This window comes from Crinia signifera, chromosome 8 (genome assembly GCF_055691185.1).
Source record: "Crinia signifera chromosome 8, ASM5569118v1, whole genome shotgun sequence".
In the NCBI taxonomy this organism is placed as follows: domain Eukaryota; kingdom Metazoa; phylum Chordata; class Amphibia; order Anura; family Myobatrachidae; genus Crinia; species Crinia signifera.
Window position 1 is genome coordinate 120,535,747 of NC_139224.1, and position 13,175 is coordinate 120,548,921.

Below are 13,175 nucleotides of genomic sequence, written 5' to 3' on the forward strand. Positions count from 1 at the left end.
GATCCATTGCACACAGGGCCGCGCATCGGATCGGAGGTTAACCAAATGTGATTTGGGGCCTTTTCATCCAATTCCTCGGCCCGATGCCTCGGAATCAGATGAAAAGGGCCCAAATCGCACTAGCGAAAGGGGCTTTTAGAGAGTAGATTTTATTGCTGCATTTAGATCACTGGGGGGTTTCCCGCACCATTCTTCCCCAAGAAGTGACATTAGGTTAGGCACTTGTCATCAGACACCATGATAAGTATACAGAAAAGCAATGTTTCAGCAGACACACTGGAGCAGGTTTTACATAGATGCCATTTATTGCATAATCAGTGCAGCATGCCATTCAATTCCTCTCCCACCAATCTAGATTGACAATAAATGGCCTATATCCCTGCACAGTGATCTCATTGTTAAACATAAAAAGTCATCCAATTAACAACTATTTTTATTTTTTTAAGTTAATAGGTTATAATAAATCACAAAGCTCCACTGAAATCTGCATGTGGGAAGAACAATTCTGTTACATACAAAAGTGAAGACATGCAGCATCAGTCCCACCAGACGTCTCCAATGGAATACATAGCCTTGGCCGGATGCTCATAGGATTCCGTCTGATTCCCCAGGATTGTGTGGTCTGCTTAGCAGAAATTACACCCTGGCCAGTAAAAACCATTCAATCATGTACTGCCTCTATTTGACCCTCGGTTTTGCTTTTGCCTTTAACACAATCAGAAATGTGGGTAAAAGCTATAATAACCGGGTCTTACCCATAATCCTTCTTCTAGGTCTCAAATTAAGAAAAAATATAATAACCTGAGATTAACAATATAAAAGGACGCTACATCTGTTACTTTACTGCCATTGTAAGAAACTCTTCTGTCCAAGCCAATAATGCAATCAATGCTTACAGAGGAAGCTCAATAACAAACAGACAGGACTTCAGCTCTAACATGACAAACTAGTGGTAGATCCTTCACTCCTCCTTGGAAGCTGGACACAATCCGCACTGGCCAAGAAAGTCAAAGTAGTTGATTTCTTCTTCAATGATCGGGTCACTGATTGGAACCCCAATGAGGACATCAGTGCACCCTTAGTACAGTAGTGTTAATAATTAAATGACCATATGCACAGTTGTCAACATTCTACACATTAGACTTGGATTGTTTAGGATTAGGCAAAAATTTTGCTAATTAAAAAAAACAAAAAAACTATTTTGTAGTTTTTTTTCCTCCTCCCATGAGTTCCTCTCAATTCATGATTTTCAGAACGATCACTATGATCCGAACTCAATCGTTTCATCCGTGATTTGCTTGAACTCATAGTTGCCTCGGCCATCCATGTGGAGGTAGTACTGTAACGAGAAGGAAAGTATTAATGAAAAACAGAATTTTTATAGGACATTGGCTGGCTAACGGCATCTAGTACATACTTTCTAAAATTTTGCATTTATAATAAGTACACTGCTCCTTGCACAGGTGGGCCAACGAACAAAGTCTGGTACTTGTTTAGTTTCACGGCGGCAGTGGACGTGCGTCTGAGTCCCCTTGCGGGGCTTGCTTCGCTCGCCCATACTGCGGGCTCGGTGGCTCGCTGCGCTCGCCACGCTATCTAAAATTAACTCTATGCCAACGTGGATAGTAGGGGTATGAACTATCTTCATTGGCATAGAGTTCATTTACCTTATTTTTGATAGTTTAGTGAGCGCAGCAGCCGAAGTTCACGGCGGCCATACTGCCGCCGTGAAACTAAACAAGTACCCAAAGTCTTTACTCAGGCAGGGAACACTATTGGGCTAGGATTATTATTATAATTTTTTTTTTAATCTGCACCTACCATTGAAATAGAATCCTTTCAGTACACATAATGATTCTTATTCAAATCAGGTTTATTCCTTTGGGTCCAGCAATATCCATGAGATTCACTAAACATATCATGGGTGGTATGCAATCCCAGGTTACGACTGTCAATCAGTCCCAACAGCCATGACCCTGGCCCATGTTTTCGTTTTTGCTCGACAGCATATCGCCAGGCGGGATTCAATGTCCTGCTTGGCGATGGCCGAAAATGGGGCGTGTCGACGTAAACGGCCTTGAATTGTTGAGATACTGCCATGATCGCGACAATTCACGGCTGGTAACGACAAAACAGGCCGACCGCTTTTAAAGTCGGGCCCATTATGTTGATTTGCCTCTTCAATGCTGTCGGCCAAGACAGCATTAAATAGGATCCCGCAGCGATTTACCGCATCTGAGCTATAGCGGCGGGGATTGCATAAACCCCCCCCCCATGTATTATTTTTCTGTTCTCTTTTTCAAACTCCTGCAGCTTTGCCTATGGCAAATAATAGCCTGGCATATGTTTTGGAGAAGGCCCTGCACATTTGTATAAAGTACTGAGACGCGTTGGTGATATAGAGGAAAGTCTCTTTTGTGTGGCAGTACCATTCCATCGTTATTGGTTTGTCACCACCTTTCTCTTACCTGGGTGAGTTAAGGGGGACCGGTTTCTACCGCATTTATCCCTGTATTTTTTATATTTTTCTCATTGGATGTTTGGAATGTTTACGGAATAAACCAGCTTTTGCGGCTATTTGAGTCACGCCTTTTTCTCCATAGACCAGCTGGTTAAAAGTTGAAATAAACCTTTTGAGTAACATAGGGAACACTATCTAGGTGAGATTTTACTATATGGGGAAAGCGGGAAACTGACTTAACCTTTTCCATATGAATTTCTGGGAATCTGGAAATATTGGCCTTGTTTGAAAGAAACCTTTATGTAGGGTCGTTATTCAAAATGAATGAGATATATCTATTTTGACCCTATTTTGTTGAGATTGATTGACCCACAGAAGGATCTCTGGATTGGGAGAAGGTATAACTACTCTTCACTCAAGAGATAAAGCACTTCAGGGTTCACGCATTTGTTTTTAGGAGGGGAAAGTCCTTAAGGTTTAGATGCAGACAAATGACCGCCATCACTGGGATTGTGGGTAAGCCACTGTAGATTATTATTAACAGTTTCTTATATAGCGCATACATATTCCACAGCGCTTTACAGAGAATATTTGAATATTCACATCAGTCCCTGCCCCAGTGGAGCTTACAATCTATATTCCCTACCACATGTACTAGCACACACAGACATTCTAGGGTTAATTTGCTGGGAGCCAATTAGCCTACAAGTAAATTTTTTGGATTGTGGGAGGAAACCCACGCAAGCACGGGGAGAATATACAAACTCTGCACAGTTAGGGCCATAGTGTGAATCGAACCCTTAACCTAGGTGCTGTGAGGCAGTAATGCTAACCGTAACACCATCCGTGTAGATGAGAAAGAACACACTGCTCTGACATTGGACAGCTAGCTGCACTAAAATGAAAAATACATAAGCATCTCTACAGAAGTCCTTTATTCTCCTGTGACTCATACCAATTCTACGGACATCTGACAGTTACAGAACATGCACATAAATGTCTGCATCGGTATACCTCATGGTGTTTCCACAGGGACTTTCTGTGTGACACTGTGAACAAGGATATTCCAACCTAGCAAAGAGGAACAAAAAGGAGTTAGGTTTGTATAATAAATACATTAAAATGGAAATATGCTGGTCCCACAAGAGAGAACAGAATGCCTCTGAAGTCCAGACCAGCATTTATCCCTGACTGGTTCACTGTAGCATTGCTGCACACTTTCTTATCTTTTTCAACAAAACTTAGTGGCACAAATCTTCCCATGGGATAAGCCGCTTCCCTGGCAGAAGTGAAAGCTCCAGAGGATTACATCTGTAAGAACAGCGCATGCAGTCTAGTGTGTCACAGGACTACTGAACCTTGCACTGGCTGTCAGCGTTGGAGTGACTAACCCGCTGTACACCGCCTTAGTCAGTCTTCATCTATGAACAAATCACAGCAGACTCAGGGGCCAATTTATCAAGCTCGGTGAAGTGATAAAGTGTCTGGTTTTTATCACCGGCCAATCAGCTCCTACCTGTCATTTTTCAAACCAAACCTGTAACTTCATAGTTAGGAGCTGATTGGCCGGTGATAAAAACCAGACACTCACTTCACCGATCTTGATAAATCTGCCCCGCAGTCATTACGGAAATACTTAATTTATTAGTAAGTTACAATCGCTACAAAACCCAAGCGGGCAATTACACGCACGCACCTCTGTGATCTGTTCTTGAAAATATTTATCTAATCCAGTGTCTAAATGTAACTCCTCAGTGGGGATCAGGTGTCCCCTGAGCACCACGATTGGAACAATGACGCTCACTATGCCATCATCCAATGAAGGTGCTATTAATATGATGTCATTAGGATGGCGAATGTGCCTCCACCTACAGTTGTGATGTCCCTAATGGAAGATGTGCAATCAATTTAGAAGGAACAATAAACAGAGTGAAGTTCAATGTGGTCTTTTTGTGCTGGCGAGCGTTATGAGATTATTCTGTTAGTTTTCTAGATATCCTCCATCTGTAACACCTAGTCGGTGGATTATATATACAGTAATATAATTTCCACTTCCCTTTACATTCAATCAATATGTTAGCTGTTGCTCCAGTGCAAGTCTGATTATCCTATATGACAGCAACAGGCAAAACTGTGTATACCAGGAAGACTTTGCTACATCAATCCATAGGAGAGGCCTAATGGCTCCCTCTAGATGAAGCCTGAGCAAATGCATATACACCAGCATTAATACAGTTTAAGGCTAGTACTATTTATTGTTCCTGAGTGCACCTGTAAGGATCTTATGTAGATGCAGTTCCTGTGATAACTATTCCTCCAGAGTTGACGTATTGACCTGCATGATAAACAAACTATTTAACCTCTAGTGTGCCAGTCAAAAATATTCAGAAAGAAATGGTAACCTCAGTTATACATGATCACAATATTAATAGGTCATTTAGAGCGAAATAAAATGAGCCATGTAACTCTTATGGCCAGACTTGGTCATGGAGGGGGGAGTACAGGAGTAAGTCTAGTGTGAAGCCCCGCCTCTAATTCGTGCTAACCGGAAGAACAGATGCTAATCTAGGACACCTACCCCTGCTGCATGTCATTTTTTTTTTCTCCATTTATAAATTTACCAAAAAAAGCTATGAATGTTTAAGTAATTTTTCTCTTTGAGAGAAGTGGCCATTGATCGGGATAGATATATATTCTGTTTCTATAGGTCCCAAATTTTGTAGAATATAGACTCTACAGATCAATTGGTATATAGATTAGATCACTGTATGCAGGGCAGGGTCTTTACTATGGAGCAATTTACTCGCTGGTCGCTGATGTAGTGGAATGAAACATGACTAATTACTGAAAAGGCCTCACCTAGATGAACAATACAGTGAAACCGGAACCTGCTGATTTGCGACTGTAGAGGCAAAGTCCTGTATCCATTAGCGTACAGTGATTGTACTCTCTGCTATAGATTGGGCTCTCTGTCCACATTGCCTATATAGCAGAAACCTTTTGGCTCTCCCCTTATCACCTCATTCCATACATTCACTCTGCCTTAATGCTGGAATAGTAATTGGGGGTTTTGTCAGCGCTCAAGGTACTGCTGTGTGAAGGGGCTGCAGTGTATTGAGCTGTCCTAGCTCACAGGGTATCTTTAGTAAGGATGTGGTTAACACTGCGCTCTCCTTCTGAACCAGCTTGAGTTTCAACCCAGTGATTCGTTTGTATGTTATACAAGATATATATTGCAAGAGTGATATAGATAAGTTAAGGCAATGAAATGTGTGCAAAAAAACTTTGGTGCGTTTATTGCTACACTGTACAAAATATGTGACAACTGTGACACACTGTAACAATAATTGTACAAGTATAACAGAAGGTGAGGGGGGTTGGGGGGATGTGTGGGGTACCAGGCTTGCCCGGGGCAGTGTGGGCAGCTTGGTGGATCAAGTCTTATTAGTTCCGTTAACCGTTTCCAATCCTGAGTAATGATCAAAAGATCAAGAGTACATCGGGACGTCTGTAAGGAGAAACATACACAGGGGGGTGGTGCAGGGGGCTGGCGTCCTGTCCCCCGCAGTGCACCGCTCACCTGTGTCTGAAGTTTGTGTGCGATCGGTCCCACGTAGTCTGTGTGCCTCTGTTGCTCCCGCAGGATCCTTGAAAAAGACCTATACGGTTGAAACGCGTTGGCTAATTGCAGGACATTACAGCAACATGCACCTTTCACTCCCATCACCATCCATCTAGTCTCCTCCCGGCTGGGAGTTGAGCCTGCGGCCAGTACACTGCTGATACGACGCCGGGTACGGCGCTTACCAGGCGCCGTCACCAGGAAGTCGCACCTCAGACAGACCGCAGAGCCGGGCTCAGGACACAGCGGCGCAGCTGTCTGAGTCAGGGCGGGTGCAACAGAGGCACACAGACTATGTGGGACCGATCTCACACAGACTTCAGACACAGGTGAGTGGTGCACTGCGGGGGGACAGGACGCCAGCCCCCTGCACCACCCCCCTGTGTATGTTTCTCCTTACAGACGTCCCGATGTACTCTTGATCTTTTGATCATTACTCAGGATTGGAAACGGTTAACGGAACTAATAAGACTTGATCCACCAAGCTGCCCACACTGCCCCGGGCAAGCCTGGTACCCCACACATCCCCCCCACCCCCCTCCCCTTCTGTTATACTTGTACAATTATTGTTACAGTGTGTCACAGTTGTCACATATTTTGTACAGTGTAGCAATAAACACACCAAAGTTTTTTTGCACACATTTCATTGCCTTAACTTATCTATATCACTCTTGCAATATATATCTTGTATAACATACAAACGAATTGCAACTCAAGCTGGTTCAGAAGGAGAGCGCAGTGTTAACCACATCCTTATTAATGCTGGAATACCCAGTATGTCAATGCACCGTGGCTGGGGCTTTAAAGGCAACAAGTCAGCATTTCAGGGTGATTCAATTTAATATGATTTAGTTTGGACGAATGCCTAATGTTGGCAAATGCAGGGTTGTGAGGCCTGCTGTGATTCATGACTGGAAGGAAAGAAACATGACCAAGCCTGACTAATTATCCACCCAGAAAACCCCTCAGGGTGATTAAGGGAATTCTTAGATCACCAATACATTCTGCAGAATGTGATGCCAGAGAGGTTTAAGACATATTGTTTGCATTGATAAATCTGTAAATTGCACACATCCACAATTGTTCTACTATATTGTAATGCGCTGTACATGTCCCAGAACCACTGTGCTATGGTCATTATCTCTGTATCCTTCTCCCTCAGTCTCGCTACTTTTTCATCTTCCCTGCTCTGAACCCTGTACATTTAGTATCTGAGGCTCAAATGGGTATAAAGCACAGTGTAAGTTCTGGTCTGAGGCAGCAGAAGCCAAGAGGTGGCCTGAAAAAACAGGAAGGTTTCAAACCCCAAAAAAACAAACAATAAAAACCTAATATTTATATCAGGATGAACCTGCCCTGAGAGAACACTGGCAACTATAAAGTTCTGTGTAATCAAGGTGTGCCTAATAGGTTGGGCATCACACACACCAAAAGCCTACAGGCTTAAAGCTGGCCATACATCTACAGATTTATTGTCAGATCGGACTGGTTGGAACAAAAACCTGGTAATATGAGTGACAGTTTTTGGCACTTTTCCAGCATTTCAAAGCCAATGGTGAACTGTCATTTGCTCTTATCCATTACCAGGTAAATAGATGTATGTCCATCTTTACTCATGTAAATCTTAAAGGGGCCTACACATGGAGAGATTTCAGGGCATTGTCTAAGTGATCTTACTAGATTGCTCCGAAAATGCCCCTACATCGAGCAGTGTGTGGGGGTTATAGCGATAGCAATGCTCGCACCCATACGTCGATATTGACCAATGATAAATATCTAGCATGCTGGATATTAATCTAAATCGCTGGACAGGGCCAGTGTTCTCACCGGAGCGCTGACATTGCGGTGTGCGGAGCGATCTAGAATCGCTCAGCAAATCTCCCCGTGTGTAGGCCACAGAGGCAGCAGCAGAACTGAGTGACTGGAGTACTGTTCACATCGTTTTCCAACCAACTGTTGTGCAAAATAATGTATCTGCATGCACAAATTCCAAAAAATAAAATATCCTATTATGAAAATCAAACCGGAAACTTATAATAATAACTACATACATACTATGTCCACTCAAAGCAAAAAATCTCACAGTGGTAATGAAATGCCTAGAATCTGTACTGTACAGGACAATCGAGGGGTCAGCTTCCAAGCTGTGGTCTGCGTAATGGCACTGCATCGTGTAACCACATTGGGCAATTAACCCCGAAGCTTAGCTGCTGGGCTGGATAATCTGCTGAGTCAGTGTGTGGGCAGCATAATAATTACATATCACTACTGTGAGAAACTGAGCATTGTATTGGCAGTGATGCAGGGATGGCTGCACTAGAGCTATTTGCCAAATAGGTACCAACAACAAGGAATTTCTGGAAATTATATATATGCAGATTGAAATCTGTAGCAACCCAAGTGCCCTATGCCAGTCATTCTCAAACCTCAGGACCCCATACAGTTCACGTTTTCCAGGTCACCCAGCAGGTGCATTCACTACGCATTGACACATTTTATTTGTCCCACAGGTGGAGCTAATTACGTCACTTGATTCTGTGAGGAGACCTAGAAAACATGCACTGTGTGGGGTCCCGAGGACTAACGTTGAGAACCTGTGCCCTATGCGTTCAATTATAAGACTCACTTAGGGGTCTATTTACGGTACTTCTGTAGTTTCATGGCGCCGTGCTACTTCCGGGTTCTACGCTCGCCACGAAATATGTCAAAAAAAGTAACTTAACCCCATGCCAACATGGAAAGTTCATACCCCCACTATCCATGTTGGCATGGAGTTGATTTTAAATAGCGTGGCGAGCGTAGCGAGCCACCGAGCCCGTAGCGTGGGCGAGCGAAGCGTGCCCCGCAAGGGGACTCAGACGCATGGCGCCATACTGGCGCCGTGAAACTACAGAAGTACCCTATTTACTCAGCCTTTGAGCGAGATAAAACCACCAATCAGCTGCCGTAATTTCTTTAAGCACAGCCTGTAACATGGCAGTTAGGAGCCAATTGACTGGCATCTCCCTTCGTGGCTTTGTAAATCGTAAAGCTGGGTACAGACAAGAAAACCTTTTTTAATGATTTTGCCGATTCCAACGTAACGGAAAACAAAATGTTCAAATTGTCCAGGGTGTACTAGGGTCACCCTCCCACGCAACATCATACTAGCATATGCCTAATGTCTGCATACAGGGCAGATGGGGGTCATAAGCTAGCGTGGCCTCCACAGTCATTGTTAATGTGTATGTACTTGGCGATGCAGAACCTCCCACGTCTGGTCCCATTGCCCGCAAAGGTACAAACATCCTCTAGGCACACAGTTTAAAAAAAAAAAATAAGGAGGTTTTATATTTGCAAAAGGGAACAGCGCTTCATAATAGCATTAATATATGCACATAGACATCACCCTTCCAAAGGGTCAATGTTTCAGGGGGCTATAGCCTCCTTTCCTCAGGACCAAAGAGAGCACTTGTTTGGCATAAGGATATAAAGAAGCTTCGGTGTGTTTTTGTTTGTGTCTGTGACCCTGAATAGTCTACAAATTGCAGGTTTAATAAGGCTATAAGTAGTGGATCTCTTGCTTGATAAACGCGGCAGGAATTTGCTTTTCATCATTTATAGCCAGCAATTCTCCTCTTACCGTCCTACAGTGGCTGTAAATGAAGCCTTCCACGTCCACACTAACAGCACTTGTGCATTCGTCCAAGATTGCAAACTGAGGCTTGTGGTAAAATAGCCGCGCCATCTGAAAACAAGACACAAGTCAATAGTCAGTAAATAGCTATGCAAGCCGTGTAACGAACAAGCTTAGTAACTATTCTCATAGGAAATACATAAGATGTTATTTGACAGCACAGCAGGAGAGCTCAGATTTTTTTTTTTTGACAAGTTGTGGACAAATGGAGGAAATCTGCCACTATGATCACTAGTTTACACAGCGCTGTACGGAGAATTAAATTCCAACAGGTCCTTGGCCCCACAATCACTATTAAATTAAAGGTTAGATTACTCATATTAGATCTCCTTAACAAGAGAGGGAGAAAAAAAAAAATGGTAATTGTATATTATCGGGGCGCCCGATTTTTTATCGTATGTCCTTGTGCAACCAAAAATCGACCAGACTGCATGCGATGCGACGCTATTTTTAATTGGACAAGATGCCACATTCCTATGTTAAATGCCCCCCCAGGCCCGATTTTAAATTTTGTACACCCACCCTGATGGGTAATGAATATGTCAAATTCCCCCCATTGTTAACGCCACCCCACGATCAACGCCAACCCGAAGCGTGGTGAGAGCAGCGAGCTCGCGAGGGGTAGCAGTACGCGTCCTCCGACCTTTTCATACACCCACTATTCACGTCAGCGTGGAGTTGATTTTATATAGCGTGGCGAGCGCATGTATTCCGTGTCCGCTCGACACACTATATAACATCAACTCCACGCCGACGTGGATAGTGGTGGTATGAAAAGGTCGGACGACACGTAACACTGCGCTCGCCACGCTTCGGGTTGGCGTTTATCGTGGCGTTGCGTTAACAATGGGGGGCATTTTACCTAATAATTAACCATCATGGTGGGTATACAATTAAAAATCGGGTCTGGGGGGCCATTTAACATTGGGTACAATGTAAAAATCGGGTCGGTCGCATCGCATGCCATTGTAATAGCATACGATGCGACCAATTTTTACATTGTACAAGGAACGTCTAAAAGGCCCGAAAATCGGGTCCCATCGCGTCTCATCGCATGCCTTAACTAGTGGCATGCGATGAAAAAAATCGGGCGCCCAGATATTACACAAGTACCAAAAAATAAAAGTAATCCATTGAACGAACCAATTACCGGACCTTTGGCCATATTTTGAAAAGGTCTGGCTTGTCGCTGACCAGGCTATACAGATAGATCGTATGAGAGAAATGATATATGGGTACTATTTTCTAGACAAACAGATAAAAGATGTTTTTATCTGATGGCTGCCTAGGTGCTGTGCAGCTTGGTGGGTATGTGTTCCCTGTGTGATAACTGTACTGTCCCTGCTTATATTGCTACCTACCTGGCTGCTACAATGACCAGTGGTGCCGCTGATGGCTACCTAGGCTCTGTGCAGCTCGGCGGGTATATGTTCCCAGTGTGATAAATGTACTGTCCCTGCTTATATTGCTACCTACTTGGCTGCCGCAACGACCAGTGGCGCCGCCGATGGCTGCCTAGGCGCTGAACAGCTCGGCGGGTTCATGTCCCTTATGTGATAAATGTACTGTCCTGCTTATATTGCTACCTACCTGGCTGCTGCAACGACCAGTGGAGCCGCTGATGGCTGCCTAGGCGCTGTGCAGCTTGGCGGGCATGTGATCCCCGCAAGTGATGTCTAAATGCTCTCAATGTAATGCGTTTAATGTCTCAATGGAATGTGTATAAGGTCTCAATGGAATGCATGTAATGTGTCGTCCACCCCCCCCCCCCCATTTCATCCCTGCTTGATGCTGCACTGTAATCCACAAAAAATCCCTAGTGTGCGCAAGCACACATGGCCAATAAAGTTGATTCTATTCTATTCTATTATGCGATTATTAGTGCCTATACACATTGCAATTTGTAGACTTGAAAATTTAATTGGATAGCAGTAGTGCTGTGTTTTGCAGAACTACAGATTATGTCAGTTATTTATACCACCTGTATTATCGGCAGCAGATTCTTGTACAATCATTTTTCAATCAATTTATTTAGTTTTCAATCAATTTATTTCTATCCTACTGTCAAAGACATGATCTTTATCCCGATCATAAAATCTTGCAAAAAAAAAAGTGAATTTTTAGCTATGTACACTGTAAATCCTTTCTTTATTATCCATCTGGGGAACGCTGCTAGTTGATGCTGGGTTAAATGGGTTGGTCCACATGAGTAGGCACTAGAAGAATAATCTTATTGACTCCACCACACCAAGTGGGAAAAACTACCGTCGACATCCCAAAACTATGAAAAAGTAAAAAATTGGTGCACAAGTTGCCGCCTTGCACAAGTGGTCTACTGAAGCACCACAACGGACTGCCCAATATACTCCAACCGCACATTTTGAATGGGCCTTGAGTGAAGTATGAACTGGCACATTAAAGGGCAGATATGCCTCATGGATTGCTGCAGTCACCCATATGGCAATATAGCAGTTGAAGGCCTGCTAACCATACTTAGGAGAATCCACTGGCGCTAAAAGCGAATCCTTACTGGTGGATTCTCCTATGTGTGGAGAAGACAGAGGTAGCAGTAGTAATAGTAGCAGTTTATTTATAAGGCGCCACAAAGTGTCCGCAGCGCCGTACATAGCAAACAAAAAAATTAATTACAGGGTAACGTACAGATGTGTTGATAAAATACAGCATAAATAGGGGTATGGCTGGTACAACTAAAATCAGCATCAGTTCTGAAGTAGGTGTCAAAATTGTCGAGGAAGTGAAGAACAGGGCAGGAGCGCTGGTGAGGTAAAGAGGTAGGGTGAGTACTAAAAGTAGGTGGGTGGATGAACGAAAAAAAATAGGATAAGTAGGAACGGATGGGAACAGGTACAATGAAAGTAATGCCATCCTCACATTTAAGTAATAGAAAGAGGAATCAGAAGAAGAAAAATCCAGAAAAGGAAGAACTGTATCTTGATTCATGTAAAATTTGGACATTACCTTATGCAAAAATTACAGCATTCCGCAATACCAAACAAGAAAACAACTGAGGCATCCGAAAAGCGGGAGGGATTATGTGGGGGTGGAGCCAAATTATTTTTCTAATGCCTTTATGGTCCAACCCACTTAACTCAGCATCAGCTAGATGTCCCGCAGATTGGATGATGAGGAAAATATTTTTACAATAGACATAAAATAAATAACCTAGCTGTAAATATAACTTGAAAATTGTACCACAGCTTAGCCGGACCATAATTACACTGCAGAACCAAAACTATGAGCCTCTCTATGGATGACCTCTCATCAGCTTTTGATCCTGTGTTCACAATTCCTTCTATTCATGCAAGAGAACAGCAGAAATGACTACCTTAACACTAAGTGATACTGCTCGCTGAGAGGAGGAACAAAGGCTTCTTCTGTCTAAGAAAAAAAGTAGA

The 13,175-nt window shown here is 43.3% G+C and overlaps 1 protein-coding gene across 1 annotated transcript in view; it reads right to left on the minus strand.

The window, feature by feature from the left end:
- Positions 1-281: 281 nt before the first annotated feature.
- Positions 282-13,175, minus strand: part of ABCD3 (ATP binding cassette subfamily D member 3) — a 54,378-nt gene continuing 41,484 nt past the window's right edge. The window contains exons 21-23 of the mRNA XM_083157067.1: positions 9,706-9,810; positions 3,476-3,532; positions 282-1,339 (exon numbers count right to left, since the gene is read on the minus strand). Coding sequence (XP_083013193.1) covers positions 1,262-1,339; positions 3,476-3,532; positions 9,706-9,810 — 240 coding nt within the window. The 3' untranslated portion in view covers positions 282-1,261. The remainder of the gene's footprint in view (positions 1,340-3,475; positions 3,533-9,705; positions 9,811-13,175) is intronic.